Here is a 20,475-nt window from a genome sequence, read left to right as displayed (position 1 = left end):
AAGCTGGCATGTTACTGTCCACAAAGAAAGCTTTATTAGGACGCAGCTGCACGCACGTGTCTCCGTACTACCCATGGCAGCCTTCCTGCTGTGACAGCATAGGCGAGAAGTCACAGGAGAGACTGCGTGTGCTCCAACTCTAAAACGTTGACGCTGTGGCCCATTACAGAGCAAGTCTGCCAGCCCCTGTCCCTGAGTCTGCGGGACAGTTAGGGACGGTTGACTTTACAGATGCTGTGTTAAGGGGCAGGCTGCAGGCTGGCCCGTGGCCCTTTATCCTTTGGGACCATCATGTGGCCAGTGCCTGAAGATGTTAGGATCCAGGGCTCTCACAGGTGCTCATGGAAATGCCCACAGGGAATCCCCTGCCTCTGCTGGAGATGGAGTGAGCAAGACCCGCCTGGGGCTGACACTACGTTACCAAGTGCAAACCCATTTGAAACGTTACCTTTTAATACTGCACCTTCTGTGAGGCTCACGGCCATGCTTGTGGAAGGAATGATGCCCGTTTTCAGACACAAGCTCAAGGTTCCCAATGCTGGGCCGCTTTCCAGGGGCAGCTTTGCACATATTGGCATTATTGAGATTGGCATTTGTTGAGCTGGGAACTTGCTTTCCTATGGAATTATGGTTATGATGGCTATGACACACCGAATTTCCTGCTGGAGGAAACAGCGGTTTCTCAGTATCACTTGCAGGTGGAATTGAAGGCCTTTGGACATGCAGGGGACGGTGGGTGGTATTGGTCTGCTGAAGGGAATCTCTCCTATCACTATTAACATGATTGACATGGTTTCCAAGCAGGGCACCATTTCTCTGCAAAATAATGGGAGACAACACCAGGTAATTTAACAAATATTTGATGCAGGCTAGCTATGTTAGGTCATTTTTTTTTTCTACATGAAAAACAAATTCTAGGTAAGCTCCGTAGGATCCCTGGAAAACAATCTGAGTGTCTCAGTGATCAGGGTGCATGTGTGTGTAGCTGCTGGTCCCCCTGAAATGAGGAAGGTTACGGATTCCTGAGCTGGGGAGCAAGCACATGGCTGTCACTTGAGGGGGCTCTTCCAGTTGCTCCGAGGTAAGCGGACTTTCGCTCAGCAGGGCTGTCGGTGGCCCCAGCGGCTGAGGCCAGGCCACAGGCATGTTTCTGGGCCAGGGGCTAGGAAGCAGAGGGCCGGCTGGCAGACCAAAGAGCCAGTCCGGTGGGGAGAGAGCAGATAGGGAGGGTCGGCAGCTGCTAGAAGTACCCAGGATGCTCATCCACACCAGCCAGAGGTTGTGGCCAAGCTCCTCCGAAGTGGCCAGTGTGTGGCAGAGGAGCAAGCTCAGAGAAGGAGCAGGCCTGGCCCTGGAAGGGGTGCTGGGGAATGGGGAGGGCCTGCTGGCGGGGGGAAGGCAGGGTCCATAACCCCGTCTAGGCCTGGGGGCCGCTGTGCATCCTCCAGGCTCTCTTGCAGATCGTTAACTGCCCCAACTGGACTCCTGCCCTAATATTTCCAAGTGGCCAGTGTGTAGCTAGGCGTGGAATAATTACTTTGAACACATCTTCTTCTTCTCGTTTTGTTTCCTCTGGCTCATCATCTTGCAAATCACATGATATAGCACGCCGGATTTCTGGCCCAATGTCGTGCAGTGTCCTTAATCCCGCCTAGATCAATGAGAACGGCAAAACCAGTTAGACGACACAGGTGGCCGGGGCAGGGGAGAGGGTGGGGGGCAGCCTGGGTCCTGGCTGTGCTCCTGCCTGAGTCAGTCGTGGGAAAGGAAGGTTTCTCCAGAGGACAGTCCAGGGGACTGACCACTTGTCTGAATGTACCTGATGGTGTCCCTGTGGGCTCAGGGATATAGGGTGTGGTCAGGAGTTCAAGATGGCCCAGGCTGGGGTGCTTGAGGCCAGTGACCTTCTTTCCAAACACCTCCACTCGCAGGGAACAGGGCCTGGTTACCAGTACTAGGGTCTGCCATGGCCAAGAACCCAGCCCCAGGTCTAAGTGACAGTCCATGGAAGCATAGCGGCAGAGCGCCACCTCCCAGACCTCAGGTGGGGCGAGGGGCACAGCCTGGCTGTTCTCTAGGGCGGGTGGGCCAGGGCTCACTGTGTCCTGCTGAGGGAGTCGAGTGCAGGGGCCAGAGGGCAAGCAGACCAAGCAGCCGTCCAGGCCAGTGGTTCTGCTTCAAAGCCATGGGAGTGAGGGAGTGACACAACACACTGCAGCCGCCAGCACATTCAGGACCACGGACACAGTGGACAGGCATGCACGGACCTGGGCTGCTGTGCAGGGCTGGCTTCCGCGGCCCCGTGGGCGCCCTGGCCTGCAGCCAGGCTGAGAGCTGGCCGATGCTTGGGTCAGCCTCTTGAAGACCACAAGACGCTGAAAGGGGCTCCAGCCTCTGGAGGTGGTCTAAGACCAACCAGGTGAGCCCTTCAGGCCCCTCACAGACATTCTGCATTTCTCCAGGGCCCTTGCTGCCAGCCTGCCTCACCCTGGGCCCCAGGTTCCCTCGGGACAGGGCCTGGGAAAAGGCCTCCCATTGTACCTAACTGCGTTAGGGAAACATTTAAGATGCTTACAGACTATCTGTGGGCAAGGGGTAGCTCTTGACTCCAAGAAAATTAGGTTTTCACCAAAGACTTGGAGACAACTGGCAAGCTTAAGAGGGACAGTACAGTTACTCAATCCTTCACCACAAAAACACTGGCATCTCAGAGAAGCATTTCCTCCCCACCCCAGGTCTAAGGCCACCCGTCCGGTATCCGGGCAGCACCCCTTAAGGTGCTGGCAGTCTGTCTGCACCTCAGTGGCTGCTAAAGCTGTGGAGGACATCCGGGGTCTGGCTGTGCGGGTCTCCATCTGCAGCTAATGCTCCCCAGGGTGAGGGCAGTCCGCAGAGAATGGGGGCCCCGCCCTGCCCTTCTTCCGCACGCCCTGGCAGTGGGTGGGTGTAGGACACAGACAAAGCGTCAGGACCACAGCTGAGACACGCCTGGCAGTGGGGGAAGGGGTGGGGTCAGAGCGGATGGTGGCCACAGTCTTGCCAGATGCGGCAGGGCTGAGCCCCTCGTGTGGGAATGCTCAGATGGGTCTCCTGCAGACGCCATTGAGGGGGGGATGTTCATTTACAACAGAAAGGCATACAGAACCGCCCGAGAGGCTCCCGTGAAAATGGCCTTGTTCATAGCAGCCCTCGGCCTAGGAGAGGATCTTTTCAAAGATGGTGCACCAACCAGGCTGGGTCTGGTTCGAACCATTCTTTCAACATAGGAGCAGCAGACTTTTCCATTTTATGAACTGTGGGGGTGAAACTGTGGCCTGGAGTCAAATCTTCAAGGTTCTCAGCTAGGAATGCTGTGGTCTCACAGGAGAATGACACAGGTCCAAACCCAGAACACTCCGTGGTGTGGTAAGACTGCCCCTCACTCAGCTGTCCCTCTGATCACAGGCACAAGACACACACGCTCACACGTGCCCACATATGCACATACAGGCACACACATGCACACACACATATACACTCTCCCAGGACCCAAGCTTCCAGCACATCTGAGCCTGGGAAATCATTTCTCTTAGAGGCGCAAACATACCATTCTCAGGGGAACATCAAGAAGGCAACTCTAATGCCAAGTGGGTGAAAGCTCTTTCACAGCAGAGCTGCAGGCCTGGGCAGCAAGGGCGAGCCCAGCAGCACTGAACAGCCTGAAAGTCAGCCAGGCAGAGTTCTCTAGGGCATGATTATCAAGGGATGATACATTAAACCAGGGTTTCACCGTCCAATTCTGGATCACTGGGAACAAAGAGCTGTTACCCCCTCTGAGGCTCCCAAATAAGATGCCAGGTTTGAGACACCCACTGCCATTGCACAAAACACTCACAGGTGACAAGGCACCAAGTACACATCAGGTAAATTATGTACCGTAATCCACATCCCAAGGCACCGTGGGCTGGGAACACTCTGTTTAAATAACAATAGAGAATCCTATTCACTGTCATTCAACTGATTGGACTAGGTCTGATTAGAAGAAATAGAAAACTATTTATTTGGATAATTTTTAACATCATCCTCTGTTGACCGGTTGACATTTCACTGAAATACACATATGACATAATTGCATAATAAAAACAAAAACTGTCTCCAGCATGTCTTCAATGATACACAGGATTAGGAGAGAGCAGTGAACAGACACAGGACAGAGAATTTGTTTCCAACATAAATAATGGAGAAAATTGAGAGGTGGCCCAGGAGGCCACTTCCAAAGACAAATAAAGACAACATGTTTATTAAAGAGACATCAAAGGAGGAGAGAACGCAGCACTCTTCCCAGACAGGAAAGCAGAGGCTCAGAAATCATGATTATAGTTTGCTTGCTCCACGGAGGAAGAAACACACCTTCTAGAGTCAGGGATTGACTTCACTCTTTCACAGGGGGTCTAAGGAAGGATAGGTGGGGAGTGGGCTGGGAGGGGGTAGGGTAGGGGTATCTGCCAGGGTTTGGAATGAGGGAAACACATGTTCCCAAACTTGAAGCAAAGCTTAAGCACAGCACCCTGAATTTATTACATATCACAAAACATGATAATGAAAAAATTTCTAGCACACATATCAAGCTAAAAGGTAGCTTAGGCTGCTCCAAAAATTCCATAGGCACAAGTTTCAATTCCCAAAGTGCAGAGATCTATCTTAAACCCTTGATAACGCTTTTTTTTTTTTTCCACAGCCCTTAAAAAAAGAACATTTTTTTCTTGAAATAAAACACTTTACAATCAGGAAAATTAACTATTCTTTCATATGTCATGTTTGTGTCTACCTCTATCAGCAAAATACTATTTTAATTTGAAATGTGGCCATTAGCATGTAAACCAACACAAAGCCATATAAAGTCATTCCAGTAACATCACAGAATTATGGTTTTGAATAAACACAGAATTGCTGCTATAAAATAGAAACATTATTGATTTAAGATGTCCAATCATATAAAATATTAAACAGAATCAAGCCTAGTTTCTGGTTGATTTTTAAATGCTAGATGTTCTCATATTTTTTTTAAAAAACAAAGAAATGTTGGTGTTCTGCCTGTAGACTGCTGCTTTCAATTTTAGACACCATTTAATTGGAACTTCATAGATATTTACTCTAATGAATAAGTCTTAAAAACACACCCCCAAACTATAAAATCTCACTAAATATTTCTGAAGCAATTGCATTATGTTATGGTGTTCTAACCTCAAATAGGAACATTCATATGCCTTCTTTTCTCTCACCCTCTTTCAGGGGTAAGTTTTTCCTACCTGGTGCGTCAGAAAAGCTCTCACTGCTCGTGTCCCTAAGGTAGCGTCATCACACACACCGGTGGTCTGCCAGCTCTCAGCACATAGAAACGCCCCAAAACCCCCTGAACCTACACTGTAACAGTGCAGATAAGAGATGTAGGTCTCTAGGCGGGACTGAGCCAGCCCATTCATCCTCGGGTGTGAGTGCCAGGCTTCCAGGCTCCAGCCAAAGAGCCCTTGCCGGGCAGAGCAGAGCCTGTCTCTATCACAGGCAGGTCTCGCTCAGCCAGGGCTGGCCCTGCTCGGTCATCTCCTTCAAGGCGAGTTCTGTTTAACCCTTTAGCCGGATTCTTCCCCTCCCCAATCAGAAAGGATCATTTTAGACTAGCTCCCTCAACAGAAAAGAACTGGAGATTCAATTCTCTCAAAACACACCTGCTCATCCACAAGCCATCCTCCGCCTCCCCCGCATCTCCACATGCACACTCATCACACACAGGCAAACTCCTTCTTTTGTCATCGCTCTCCGCCTCTGAGTGTGGCCTTTGCATCCATTATCAACATTATGAACCGTCCTCAAGTTATAATAAACATCAGGGGCTAGCATCATGAGCCCGGCACCCCCGTGAGTCATGCAAAGTGATTCCAACCCTCACTGCAAAGTCAGCCAAAAGGTTACCATGTAAGTTGCCCCCAGGGGGAACACTTCGCTGAATACAGTGAGTCTGTTACCTTCACTTCAAAACATAAAGGAAACTTTAAATAAATTACCTAAAGTGACCTATCACATTTCCCTGCAAACGATCTGACAGAGCTCTCTGTTAGTTCCACCTTGCTTCTTGGTTGTAGTTTTAACATCAGAAATGGGGAAATGCTTGCCAGTTTCCGGAAAACAGAGTTTTACTTAAAACGGGGGCTTAGCAGAAGTCACCAATCATGACTCCTATGCTGCTAGCATCTTTGCCGAGTGTTATCACACACTTTATCCCACCACATCCTGGGAGGAAGGGTGTGGGTGGGGGGCCAGGATTATTCCCACGTGGTTAAGTGACCTGCCCACACTAGTCAAGGCTCAACTAGCAGTCCTGATGCTCAAGCCTCCAGCGACACCATACCAACCGCACTGTCCTGGGTCGGTGAAGAAGAATGCTGATCAAGCCGTGGTCATGCGTTCACACACGACTGTGACCACACACGACTGTGGCTGCCGCCCAGTGATGGAGTGACCCTTTTCCCACTAACCCAGCTGCGCTCTCGAATCACAGCTATGACAGACAATCACTCGCTACCATGATGACTATCCTCAGCACAGATTCTCATCTCCGCCCTGCCACCCTCAGGAGCTGAGATCCTTACAATCACTTCGCTCTCACACACAAATTCACACACAGATTCTTCCAGATCAGCACAGGCAGTGAGACGTGGCACGTGCGGTATGACTCTTAGTCTGAATGCGGCTGGGACTGGCCAATGGCCCTGGAAGGCAGGGAACGGGTGAGGGTAGGGCGAGATTATAAAAAGGCTCCAGCACCCTTTTCCTTTAGGGAGGATATGGGCTCAGTCCCCTAGAGTAGCAGTTCTCAAAGTGCGGCCCAAGGACCCTGGGGCTCCTGAAACCGTGCAGGAGGTCACTGTGATCTGCATGATAAGACAAGGATGCTTGTAGGCCCTCATCCTCTCCCAGAAACACACTGGGGTGTTCCAAAAGGCTGCTTGACCCCTGGGGATCTCATCTCTCCAGCATCTGTGTGCTTGCATATTCTGGGTTTTAAAAATCTGTTTAAATTCCTAACGTAGTAAATACTGATAGATAAGGGTCCTCAGTACTTCTTAAGAGCATAAAAGTTTCCTGAGACCAAAAAGTTTGAGAACTTGCAGCTAACCCACCCACCAAGAGGCAACACCATCTCTTCCTTGGGCGCTGGGCTCCTCCCCATCCAGAACTCCTGTGAATCCTCAGGGCCTTTCTCTATACTTTTGGAAGAAACATCCCCTCATGGCTTCTCTGAGGGAGCCTTTGGCATGGGTGGCCTTCACTGTGCCTTACAATGACCTGTCCTCCCATTACCCCAAACAGCTCCCTCTCTGAGGGCTACCGTGTGCCACGGACAACGAATCAGTGCAGGTACCTACCCGACCAAACAGTCATGTGTGTTAGGAAGCTCCCACCCGTGGATGACTGAATCGTGACACGTTTGGGCTAATGAGGGCTGCGAGCTGGGTGTTATTCAACAACATGCCCTGGTTTAAAAAAAAAAAATCACACCTTTTGCGATTATGTAATGTAATTTTCCTTGACTTATTTTCAGTAATTCTATCATCTCAAAGACTTGTGAAAATAAGAATCACTCTTCTCAGAGAGGAAAGATATTCTACTTTTAAGAGTAGACAACTGAGTGCCCAATAACCCTGCGGATCCACTGAACATTTAATTAGGTCACATCATACAGTAAGTTATTTAAGAAGAGCCTGAGGTCCAACCCTACACCTGCTGCCCTACAATGGACTCTGGCCTGTGTCGTGTCTTCCATCCAGGAGCTTAGTTAAGAGTTTAGCACCATGGATTCTGGTGTCGGGCACCAAGTTTACTGAGAGAGTCTATCAGTCTCACATACTCAACTCATCTCTCACAACTTTTCTACATCCAAACCTTAGCAGAAGCTAAGGTTTTAGGGAAAAGGAGAGAGTTGTCTGCAGCTTGACTGTCGCCCAGGCTTCAGGGAAGCCTCGTTTGGAGCTGAGGCGGGTGGCGGCCCCAGAGATTCCTGACTGTCCTTAACCAATTGGCCTCAGCTACCAGCCACCACTGGGCCCACGTGGGGCAAGATTCTCGCATGTCCCTAAGTCCCACCTAGAAAGTTATCGTGTTCCAGTTTTTACTTATGTGGAAGGACCTTGGAGATATGTGTGTGGAGACACCAGCCTTGTGAATCGCTTAGGGCTCTTCTGCGGAGGCTTCGGTGTATAGACTCAGATTTAGAAGACAGGTGGTCACTTGAGGCCTCTGACATGGGGTGACACAATTGGGGGTTGGGGGGTGAGCACATACATCCCTTCAGTGCTTAATAAACTTGACATCAGAGTAAGTGGGGGACAGAGGGATCATTTGTGATGGTAGATACACTTCTCAGGAGCCCACAGGGCTGACCAGCTTCTTTTTCACTTATGATACACCAAATACTCAATAACCGGTATATCCCGGGCACTAGCCAGCCAGAGTGGAGGTGGGCCTTCAGATCAAACCTCCGCAAGCCCCACAGGTCCCCACTAAGGCAGGCATTAGCCCTTTGGTGACCGACTCACAGAGGGGTTTGGAGTGGGCCTGGGATGCCAGCAGGAGGTGAGGAGACTCAAGGTACTTGGGGCCACCACTGTCAGCATCCAGATGTACCTCAGCATCGTCACAGGGGTCACCCCCATGTTCACGTCACCACCCACAGTGCTGTGTCAGAAAGGCAGCCCTTTTCTCCCATCCCATGGACTCTGCTATGAGGAAAACCCATCTCGAGCTCCTAGACGTCCAACAGCCTGTGCATGTCGGAGCAGAAACGGGGGCCAGGGCTGCTTCCCTAGCAGGACAAAGGTCAGAGCACAGAAGAGAACCCTGGAGCAGCCCTCACGGCTGGGAGGGGCTGAGTCACGCACAGGATGGGCCGGGGGGACTGCTGCTTGCACCACTCTTCCCCGTGGTCACACGGCTCCAGGAGCCGGGCTTCCCCACGCACCGGGGCTCCACGCCCCGCACACATGCGTGCACACACGCACACACACAGCCTCCTATCTGCTCAGACCATGGCTTGTAACCCTTCTCTTGTCTAGACTCTTCAGGAACCTCAGGGTTTTACACTAAGGTTCCTTTAGAATGCTGACTCCAAAACTCAAACTGACTCCTCTGGGTATCTTGGGCTCAGGGTCGGGTGCACTGACCCCTCAACCACTGCTTGGAGTTGGCTGAGAATTTCAGATGGGGCACCCTCTCAAAGCAACTTCTTGGGCAAAAATATACCCTTTGTGAGATGTGAGAAAACAACGACCTGAGTTACTCCTGTTTATATCTTCACACATTTCCTAGATATCTCAAAAAGGGGGAGAATTCTCTTTCTTGATGGATCACTACAAATACAGAACAGAAAAAAAGATCAAAGAAAAGCAAGAGTTTCTTAAAGTTCTGGTAGTAAACAGGCATATGATATTATTATTGTTGTAGTCTTAATAATAAGCAATTATACGTTCAAAGTGCTTTACAATCACTTAGCTATTCCTCACAACAGCCCTGTGAGGTAGGTCGACAGTATTACCCCCATTTTACAGATGGGGAAACTGAGGCACAGAGAGGTTAAGTGTCTTGCCCAAGGTCACGCAGCAAGTGAACGCTGGCACTGGGACTAGAACCCAGGTCCCCTGACTCCCAGTGTCCTTGAAACTGGACCACACCGCTTCCAAAGAGGCATCCCTGGACTGGCTTTGAGTTAGAGACGGACAATGTCGGATGAGGTTTGGGTGTGGTGGTGTTTCCCGCGGACGCATTAAGATGGAACCTGAGGTGTCCCCTGGGTTGGTCTGGGCATGCAGGTATATGTGTCAGTATCAATGGGGGTGTCTGCGCTTCCTGTCCTGCCCCCGTCTCCCTGCATCGCGTACATGTCACTGCAGAGAGCTGAGTGGGATGGTCAGGACGGACTGGCACATATAAAAAGAACTGTCAGCCCAGCGCCGAGGGGCCTGCCAGTCTTTGGTAGTTCGGGCAAACTAGGGATGCAGAACTTTGGAATGGAGTCAGCTGCCCACCTTAGGCAGGTCTGCTTGATCGTTTTTATCATTTTTTTTTTTTTTTTTTTTTACTGGCCAGCATCAGGAAGTTGTGTTCATTTCATTTCTCTTGGGGCGGCCGCCCCCCTCTCTCTCACTCTTTCCCTTTCTCTGAGTCTCTGTTCACAAGGGAAAACTCTTAAGCCTCGCTTGTTCCCTTCCATGAGAAGGAGCCATGTAAGCAGCGTCCACGACAGGAGGCCACGGCCCCGCAGTTGAGCCACGGCCCCGCTTCCACCTTCCAGAAGAGTGCTTTGCTTGGAAGGGGTCTCTCTGGGGCCTTGGGTTTGCTTTTTCCTGCATTTCTCCCGAAATGCTGTTTCAGTAGAAATAAGCCCACTTGAGACTTTTCCCTTTCAAGGCCTTAGCCACAAACGCCTTCCGACTAACAAGCTTGGTGCTGTAGCTCAGGCGGAAAATTCTAAAGCATCCGTTCAAGCATCTGAAACAAATGAATCAGCCAGTGAAATCTTATCTGTTAGCATCTGTTCTTCTCTTAGATTAAAAAAGAAAAAAAAAACAGCCTTTTTATGGCTTTAGATGGAATCATGCTTTTAAAAAAAAAAGAAAAAATCTTTCTGATTTTGAGACTAACGTGACTAGATATCAGGTGTGAGATACTTGACAGGTTCAGTGTCTGTGGAGTATCCCGATTTCCCTCTGGGTTTATGCCTGAGTCCCTCCAAGGAGGCCATGTGAAGGAGTCATTTGATTCCGATCCACCACCCACCTTTCCACTGGGCCACCTACACCACCACCTGCTGGCTGGGGCTCAGGCTTTCACGTGATAAAACCTGTCTAATTCTTTACAAGCCTTAAACCTAACTTCCAAACAGGTAAGAAAAAAATAATCTAGCCCTCTCAAATCTTCCTGTCATGAAGATGGGCAGGCTCCTGTTTTGGCTGAGCAGGGAACAGTCTCTCCCTCAGAATCCACTGGAGTGTCTTTGGCATAAAGGAAATCCTTGGACATTGAAAGAAAAAGAAATGAACAAAACTTTCCCCACTCTGGGACCTGTTTTCTTTTTCTGATCCATGAGATACTGGGCTAATGCGTGTCTGCATCTTGCGGTCCTCATCTGGGAAGTCTGATGGGGCAGTACTGTTTGCTGGGGAGGGGACAGAGTTTTCATGGCTGTGGACTTGTGTTCATTTAGTTGCTTGATCCAGGTGGAAATCTGCAGGTCACTGGGATGCAGCAACAATGGATGAAGAGCAAAGGCTGAGTCAAACTAAAGTGAGTATGGCACGTAGGGGATGAGGGAGGAAAAAGAAAAAGCCTGATGCAGCTTCCCTCTGAGCCCCTCTGGAGAGGGGCGGGAGAGAAGGCTGGCTTTACTGATGAAGATGGATGGACGGATGGAAACTGCACACTCATTCAGACCACAGAGGCCAGAGGACACCGGGTGCCGAGCTCCTACCCACACGTGGATCCAGGAGCTCCTCAAGTCACCCCCGCTTCGTGGAGAAGGGGCCCTGCAGTTGGTCTGAACAGAGGGAGACCAGATGGAGCCCACGGAGTTGATAACCAGAGTGCATCCGTGTGGCCGCCAAAGCCATGTCACTGTGGGGGGCAGAGAACATGGACCAGCTCTGATCCTGCCCAGACTGCACCCTGCACGGCCCAAGCAGCACTGACCTATGTCCTGTCTCCGGCACTCACCTGACGCTCATGCGCCTCTTTTCATTAGTAATTGAGCATCTAGTCTATTGGCACCCCCGACACAGGGAGGACCCCCTCACTCCACTTCTTAATAGGCCATGCCCACTTTGAGGAGCTTCTCTGAGGATCTGTGTTCTTGTCCCAGCGACATGGTTCACCCATTGCTCCTCCCACTGCCATCTGATCCTGTTTCATCTGCTCGTATTATTTCCTCAGTTCAGAAAGGAAGTGCTTCGTCTTGCTAGTTAAATGCAGACTGACAGAACACATTTAAAACCCTTCCTACAGCATAGGACCAAACATGTAATGAGAACTATCCTTCATGGAGGCAAAATTTTTCTGTTTTCAATGCCTGCTGCTGAATCAAATGCATTTTCCGGAGTATCTGTCAAGATTACGAAGACAACTTAATTTACTAGGCTGGGCACACAACATATAGTCACTGCCTCAGCTCCCAATGGAACCACGTGGAGATGTGTTGATGTTGGTACCTAACCGGAAATATTTGAATTTCACCAAGGAAATAAAACTTTCCACAAACAACAAAATGAAAAATGTCCAGGAGAAAAACATGACTGTGACACAACGCAATAGTCTTTTAAGCCATGACGCATATGTGTAGCTTCAGCATCATTTGAACCTCTGACTTAAAGACTCAGTGAAACCCACCCCACTATGTGATTATTAATTATATAGCCATGTGTTGTCATTCAGGTCTTAAAACATTCAAACACTATATCCAACCTTCAGAGCGAGCACTGAAGCCTTCTAACTAGGAAGCCTTGGGGACTCAGTAAAGGTATAACCCTGTGTTCAAGTGGTCACTGTACCTGCCTTCCATGGAAAATGGAAAGCTCTTCAGCACAGCGCTACCTTGGTTATTTACTATACGTGATGACACAGCCATCCACAAAAGAGTATGTTTCCCCTCCAGAAAAGTCAAGCCCCACCACACCCATCAACTAGGATCTGAGAACAGCAAGTGGTTTCCTGTAAGGGGGTGGGCACCACGACACTCTGGAATCTGGGCTGCTTTAGGGAGGAGCTTGCAGAAATGTGATCATCACTCCCTGCCTTTGCACCCAACTTGGCCACACCACCCTCTAGAACACATGGACCAGACCTGTCCAAGTTTGCAAATACGTCTTTTCAGTTGACTGGCCCCTCTAAGGCTACTTGTGAGCTGTGCTCAGGAGAAGGGTTGTCATTTTTGCAAACTGGACAGGTCAGAGGTGAAAGTGTTATTGAAATTCCACAATCTGGGACAGCAATCAGCTATTTGAGCCTCAGATTCACTAAGCTTCCTTTAGGAGATGTTGGATCAGAGGAAGAATGACCAGAACCTGTCTTTGATCAGATTCAGCATCCATCGTTCCCCCCTGTCCTATAGCTGTCTGGGCAAAGCCCAGGTCATATCATGAATCCACAGGTCACTGTCACACAAGGTCATCTCCTAACCTGCCGTTTGCACATACCTCGCACTCCTCCCTCCATTCACCATCACTCACATCCATTCTCTCTCAGCAAGATCACAGACAAGCCTTCACTTTGGTAATTACCATCACTGAGAACACAAAACAATGCTGGGCATTTTCCCCCGGAAAAAAAGCAGAAGACCATTTCACATTGAACCTTACCCACACCGCCAAGACCCAATTTAAGACACACATGGTAAGAGGGACATAAAAGGAAAAAGTTCTGTGTCAACCTACTCGGGACAGCAGACATGACAGGGGGTGTGATTCACTTGCAGCTGTTTCTGACAGCTTGCCAACCTCTGTAGTTCCCTTTCTGTAGTCTCAGCATCTCCCCTCACTCCTTCTCCACCTGCTTTCTCCATCACTGCAACCACAGACTGCCCTTCCTAGCCCTCTTTTCACCGGTCTCCACCAGGCCACCTCATTTCCCTACACACCTGCTTCCCACCAGGGCTCTGGGCTTATCGAGGGTTCTACACCCTTGAATGCATGGACTCTAGTTAGAAGCAGAGCTTCCTGAAACCACATTCCCCCTCTAGGAGACTGGGCAGTTGTAGGGACCAGAGGCTGGCTGGGTCACGAGAGAACAGTGTTTGCACAGCAAGGCTCACAGCCACCAGTTGACAACACGTAGACACAGACACACTGCACACACACACACACAAGCTTACATACGCACACACACACACACGCACACATGCACTAAGAGGTGATGGATGTTACTGAGATGGACCAAAAACCAACAAGCAGTGGGGTAAGAAATAAACAGAAACAAAACAAAGCACTTGCGTTCGGATGGAAAGCTGTTTCATGGGTGGCCAGGGCCCGGGGAAGGTGGGTGCCTGCTCAGAGGACGCTGCTGTTGGAGAAACCCAGGGGAGACAGGGCGTGGGGCAGCTCTGGCTCCTCTCCCGTGAGGGGTGTGCCTTGACCGCTGTCCTGGGGGGTCCCACCGCACGGGCCAGGCTGCGGTGGGCATGGATGCGGGGACACAGAGGGTGCAGGGAGGGGGAGGCACTTACCTGGTGGCCCAGAAATGGCTAGTCCACCTTTGGGGGAGTGTGCAGTATCTCAGTTTAAACAAAATCCTGGTGGTAACTGCTCAACCATGAATAGTCAGCTCTCTAGTGTTTCAATAAAGCTTGTAAAATTGTTAGTGAAAAAGAGAAAAAGACAAAAACAACAATTCACCTGTAGGGCAATTGTGCTGTTCTTCGCGGGGTATTTTCCCACCAGTCCTTGTTCTTTCCGTTTCTTGAATTTCCTAAAGTAGTCCTGTATCAGGAAAGTGGCATAGAACTTCCCCACGGTTACCTCATCATCTAAACGGAGAGACCAGACAGAGCTCTCCCGAATCAGCACGTTTGCACCAAGAGCCTCAACACTTGCTTTGGGCAGGGAGGGGGCGGGGGCACTGAGCTCTCAGCTTAGGACACGGGAAACTAAATCGAGCGAAAAGCAAGATTGTGCAAAGCAGTTAAGCCTCAAAATTAGAGTCAGTTACATAAACTGATACTCAAAATTGCAGAAAATAATGGACTTGTCATGAGTTTCATAGAGCAGCGTATTAGTAACACCATGAAGTGCCGCCTCGGTTATTGACTCAAAAGAAAAATTACAGAACAAAAAAAGGCTTCATGGGTCATATTTTCACCCTGTACATAGGGATTTGCATGTGTAATTACCGCGAACAACAAGGACAATTAACCATCCAAACCCCAATGCCTGGAGAGAAAGATAGAGAACTCAGAAAGGTGACAGACGAGCTCGGAAGGAGAGGCCGATTCCGAAAAGTGACTGCAGACCCAGATTTCCAAGTGCCCCCTTAATTCTCTGCCAATAGCCTCCACATGCCATGTCTCGGTTTGTAATTCAGAACTGCTTGTTTTCGATACTGCAAGTGACAGCTCCAACTCACCTCAGAGCTGGCTGTCTTATCTCTGCTTTGTTCAGAAACAGCCCCACCGTGCGTGGCCGGAGAGCTGGGACTCCGCTGAGCCTGATTAAAGGTGATGCATGAGGCAGAATAGTGGCTCTTGCTGTCTCCCAGGAAACCACCCTGGCAGTGCCAGTGTGCCCTGGGTCTCCACGAGGCCTGCTCTCCCAAGGTGCTCACCCCCACACCTGCCCAGGGTGCCCACGAGGCTGGTGGCCAGTGACCATGGCTTGCAGAGGCTGGAGGAGAATGGCTGCCACCCTCAGGCTTTAGCGCCGGTCGACCTGTGGCCAGGCTGCCCTCGCGACTCACGTGCCATCTAGGGTAGAGGACCTGGCCTCTCTTGGCTTGTGTTCTCACCCACAAGTGAGCCTAAGCCTCTCAGGAGAAGCTGTGAGGATTCCAGGACAAGAGGCCTGTAGAGCCCCCTGGGTGGTCTAAGTGCCAGGGGGCAGGTGACAGCAGGCCATCCCACCAGAATCACTGTTATCTAACAACTCTCCAACAGAGGCATCTATTGAAATGGGACGAGAACCACGACGGGTGCAGGACACCGGAACCCTCGGGGGGTGCACCCGGGTGCGGTGCATTTCCTGCCCATGTGAGCACGGATGTCCGCGACTGGACACTGCTGGCCCGCTCTGGGCTGCCCGCCCCCAACTTCCTTGTCAGAAGCTGCTCAGTATTACTGTGTAAGAGGATGCCTGGGGGTGGTCGGCCTGGAGAAGTGTGTCACAGTCCTAACCCCAAGCCAGGCAAGCCCTAGAGCAGCACAGGGGTCACCCCAGTGAACCTCTGCCTTTGGGCAGCAATGAAACCCAGGGCTCTCATGGGTCTAGGGCTGGCCCAAATGGTCTAAGAATGCCCTACGCAGAGGCAGGGAGGTGAGAGGCGAGCGGACAGAGGTTCCATGACTTGCTCCAGGCCAGGTGAGCTGGGAGGTGGGCCCCCCAGACCTGGGTTCTCATTCTCCACCCCACTGCCTCCCTGAGGGATGGCCCAGCTCCACCACAAGGGCCACCTGGTCCTATGGGGCTGCCTCACCTGAGCAAAGGCCGCCTCTCCCGAGCAAAGGCCACCTCTCCACCAGGCCACAGGCAGGAGGTGGACCAACTGTGGCCCAACAATCCCAGGGTCAGCCAGCCTCTGCCAGTCAGCGTCACCAGTCTCCCCTGTGGGCTCCCACAAAAGCACCGGCCATACTCACAGGAAGCCCATCTCATCCCTCGCTGGGTGCTTCCAGCAAAAGTAGGCCTAACTGCTCTCCCCCTTCAGCCTGGATGGTGCTAGCCTAGAGGGCCCAAGGGGGCTCCTATGGGAGAGTCCTGGCTCTCCCTGGCCCAGAATCTGGGTGGGGCAATGGGGAGGGGGTCGCTATACTCAGTGAACAGGGTGGATCGTGTTTCTGCCCAAGGGGCAGCTCCAGGGCAGAGGTGCCCACCTAGGGCTCTGCAGGCAGGGCCTCCAAGGGCTACCTGACCTTCTGCACTGAGATGCTGAGCTACTGAGCCCGGGCTCAGAAGAGTCTTAAGAACAAAAGTCACAGCTACAGCAGGACAGAGAGGGAAGGAGGAGGAGTGAGTGCAGGAGGCTGTCTGGGCTCGGGACTTCAGAGAGCGATGGGGTCACAGCTCTGAAAGCTCCTCAGGGGAAAGGAGCCAAAGATAAAGGTCCAGAAGCGAAGGTCTGAAGACAGAGCGGAGCCCCTGGGAGGACAGGGGAAGAGCCATGACTCGGCAGGAGACCACAGCGGAGCTGAGAACATGAGCAAGATCCAGATGGGAAATGAGACACCTCAGCATGGAGAGTGCGGACAGGCTGTCCCCACAGTCAGAGGCAGCGCCGGAGCCCCGCATTCTGGCCTGGCTCCCAGGCTCATTCCTGAGCATCACCTCATCAAGCTCATGATGAGCTGCGGGCGCCTCACATCATCCCTGTGCCGGTAAGGCCTTTTAAGATGGGCGCCGACTCTGCTTTCTCACCAGGGCTCTAAGGGTTCCCTGAGTGCCCCACAAAGACCAGTCCCAGGTGCAGGGCTGGCCTGGCTCAGTCTGCTGCCCTCTGGTCAGATTACTGAGGATGGACACTGAGCCCCTCTGCCATGGGAGCTACCCATGCGCTGGCCCAGAGGGTCGAAAATATATTCCCCTTTTCTAAGTGCTCCATGGGGTAGGAAAGGCTCATCTACTAGAAGGCAAAGAGGAAAGACAGAGAGGCCAAGGGTAAATGCAGATGCTACAGCCCTGCCCAGCAACTCAACCAGAGCCCGTGCCCTAAAGCCTGAAGTCTCCACCTTTGGAAATTCAGTGACAAGAGCCCCTATTCAAGATCAGCCTGGATAAGCTCTATGCTCAGCACATCCACCACCTGGGCCATAGAACTTCTTGAGCTTCCCATCCCTACTAAGGTGCTGTTTCCTTTCCAGGTTTTCCGGGGCTCTGACTGCCATTTTGGAAGAGATTAACCCTTGTCACCCTAACCCCCAATCCACGATAAGAAATGCAGAGAGAAAAGCAGGGCCCACTATTGGGCCAGAAAAGAGGAAGGCTAGGTAGCCTTCATGAAAAGCCTAGTAGGGCTACAAGCTGATCAAAGGAAGGGAGGCAAATTCCGGACCCTTTTTTTTCCCTTGGTGAAACAGAAACAAATGAAGTTTCACAGTAAAGTGAATGACTCTCCCCAGGTGAGCCTTGCCAGCGTGGCACTGATGTGAGAGACTGGGCTGTAGGGAGAGGCAAGAGGAGAGGGGAGCCTGCGAGGAAGGTTCCCCCGAGACAGGTACGGCCCACTATTCTGAAGCATGTATCTGCATCGTGAGAAATATGTAGGGGAATACAGTTGGCAAGAGATAACTCCGATTCCATGCCACCACCCTAAAACAGAATTGCTTCAGAATATTCTGAAAGACTGAGACTCGAAAGGAATGGAGGCTGCAGAAAAAGCCCAAGCACATTGTTACAACGATTTAAGAAAAGCAAGTCGTCTCAGCCATGCGAACACCTGGGTGTGCAGCTAAAAAGAAAAGAACGGAAACCAAAGAGCTGTTTTAAACGTGCAGGATCAGTTCTCCTGTGGGGAGCCAGGCACCTCTCTCTGGGTGGGAGTTTTTGTTTGGTTCCGTTGGTGTTTGGTTCTGTTGGTGTTTTGTTTTGCATGCTTTCCCTTAATCATTTCTTGCTGGGTCCTCTTTCCCAGCTCTGAGCTGTTGGTCCTGCCAGCTCTGGGTGGCTCCCTCCAGCAACTAGAGCTCACAGTGCTTCTGGCTTCATGTGGGGAACAGAGCTGGCCAGCAAGCTGCACTATTCCCCAGGATCCAGAGGTTGTCACTTTCTCAAAAGGAGAGGCCACTGTCCTGGCCTGGGGTTCCAGACTCAGCTTCCAGACCTGAGCCAGCCCTATTGGGAGTGACACAGTTCAGTTTGTTACAAAACACACCAAACATTTCTAACACACCCGGGGCTGAGGGGGTAGAGGCCCGGTGTGTTGGCACTGAGCAGACGGATCCTGCACCTTTAAAACTCGAAAATGAAAGTCAAAACACAACCACCTCCACTTTTAAGTCAATGTGTACTTAAACAAAAATGGAAAAACAGTATCTGGATTATATATATATGCGTTATATATATATAAGTCTGAGAAAAGTTTAGTTGGTTATTTTACGATAAACAACAAAAAGAAATAAGCATGCCTGTTAGTTCCATCTCTACTCTAAATTCTAAGTAAAGGGACGTTTGGGTAATAGATCTAGTCTTAGTAAGAACATTTCAAAAACACCATTTTTCAGAAGCTTTTTTTTTTTGTGAGAAGTTTTCAACAACATGTTGAAGGATATATGGAAACTAGTTTTAAGTACTTCATTTTGGGCAAACCACCACCCACCCCCCAAATACAGGCTTTTGGTTTTGAGGCCGAAAGCTTGTTCTCCTAACACGACTTCCTCCACCCACCAAAGAACCCCTGCTTCAGCCATCTGGGTCTCAGTTTCCTTCTCACTGAAGCCTCTCCTTTGTCTGGAATGGTCTTCACGTTACCCCAAATCATTATACTGATGGCCATAAGGGCCTTCTTTAGCTGTTAGCCTCAGTGTTCTGGCTGGTACCTCAAGCCTTCTGCAAACACACTGGGATTCCTGGAGACTAGCACTGAAACCAACATGTTGGCCAAGAGTTACTTAGGAAATAAATTGCACTGACCACCAGCTGGAGGGACAACTTGGTCAAGTAGTTTCATGCTGGTTTTCTTCCAAATTTTCTTGATCACAGCTCGGAGTTCTTCATTAGCTTGTTCCAGGTTGCCTGGATTCAAAATGCAAGAGAGGCAAGTGAGCCTTGTTTCTTTTCCCCTGCAACGCCCCTCTGTTCTCACCAGAGCTGCCGGTGGCACGAGTCACCTCTCAGCTTTCTGGGGCAAAGTGACGCATGAAGAGAGGTGAGAAGGGTGGAGAAGGCTGGCCTGGCCAGCGGGCCCAGCACAGACCTCCTGATTACGTGCACCACCCCGCCCCCCGGTGGGTGGCCTTCTGACAAGAAGAGGTTGACGTGAGAATCAAGGTGGGATATGGCCTCCCCCTTCTCTTCTCCCACCTGTCCTGCTTCCAGGGAGGGCTCACCTTCAGTCTTGATTTTAAGAGCCGTTCGAACCAGAGCAAACAGAGTTGCGTTAAACATGACTGTCCCATCACTGTTGAGTGGCATGTTCATAGCAACCAGTCTCTGTAAACAGAAAGAAAAGTCCCTTGATAGAATGCAAACAACGGATGACAGCTGCAGTCCATTCCATTTATTTTCTGTTTATTCTCTCCATCTCCTTTCTAACGGTTCCTTGATTCAAGTTAATGGCCACTGAGGGGCACCTACCATTTGAGGGGCTCTGAGATGACCAAGCACAAATGCTGGCACTCAGAAGATACCGTTTTGTTTTTTTAAAACTGTTTAGTCCCCTACTGTTTATGCATTTCTCTCCCCTTCTCATCAGCTGGCACCCCTGTGTCTTGGGGTCAAGCCTCCATTCTGGACACATCTTTAAGGCTGTGTGGGGGTAAAACGATATACCAGGTATGATGAGCCAGGCACAGCGTCTGAGACAAAGGTCCTCAACCAGTGAAGTCCATTACTTTTCCTAACTTGGGGAGTGTCCTTCAAGGACCCTTCCCTGGAGAGGCCACTGTGGAGTGTTTTGTACAAGTCCATGTGGTTCCTCTGAGGGTTTGACTTTGCAGAGCTGGATCCCCAACATCCTGCTCCTGTCTTCTCTCTTTACCCCTGTAACACCTGCATTGAGAGCTGGAGAGGACTAGCATGAGAGAAAACACCCTCTCTG

At 50.7% G+C, this 20,475-nt stretch overlaps 1 protein-coding gene across 4 annotated transcripts in view; it reads right to left on the bottom strand.

Annotated features, from left to right (window-relative positions):
• Positions 1-20,475, bottom strand: part of CACNA1D (calcium voltage-gated channel subunit alpha1 D) — a 342,532-nt gene that overhangs the window by 10,426 nt on the left and 311,631 nt on the right. For all 4 annotated transcript variants that reach the window (XM_055414081.2, XM_088831938.1, XM_088831939.1 and 1 more), the window contains 5 exons: positions 19,766-19,868; positions 19,350-19,451; positions 14,412-14,542; positions 1,538-1,651; positions 449-816 (listed from right to left, as the gene is read on the bottom strand). In XM_055414081.2, the coding sequence (XP_055270056.2) occupies positions 449-816; positions 1,538-1,651; positions 14,412-14,542; positions 19,350-19,451; positions 19,766-19,868 (818 nt within the window). The remainder of the gene's footprint in view (positions 1-448; positions 817-1,537; positions 1,652-14,411; positions 14,543-19,349; positions 19,452-19,765; positions 19,869-20,475) is intronic.

This window comes from Moschus berezovskii, chromosome 24 (assembly GCF_049115385.1).
Source record: "Moschus berezovskii isolate FMDL1 chromosome 24, NW_MosBer_1.0, whole genome shotgun sequence".
In the NCBI taxonomy this organism is placed as follows: Eukaryota; Metazoa; Chordata; class Mammalia; order Artiodactyla; family Moschidae; genus Moschus; species Moschus berezovskii.
This window is presented reverse-complemented; position numbering and strand designations above follow the sequence as displayed.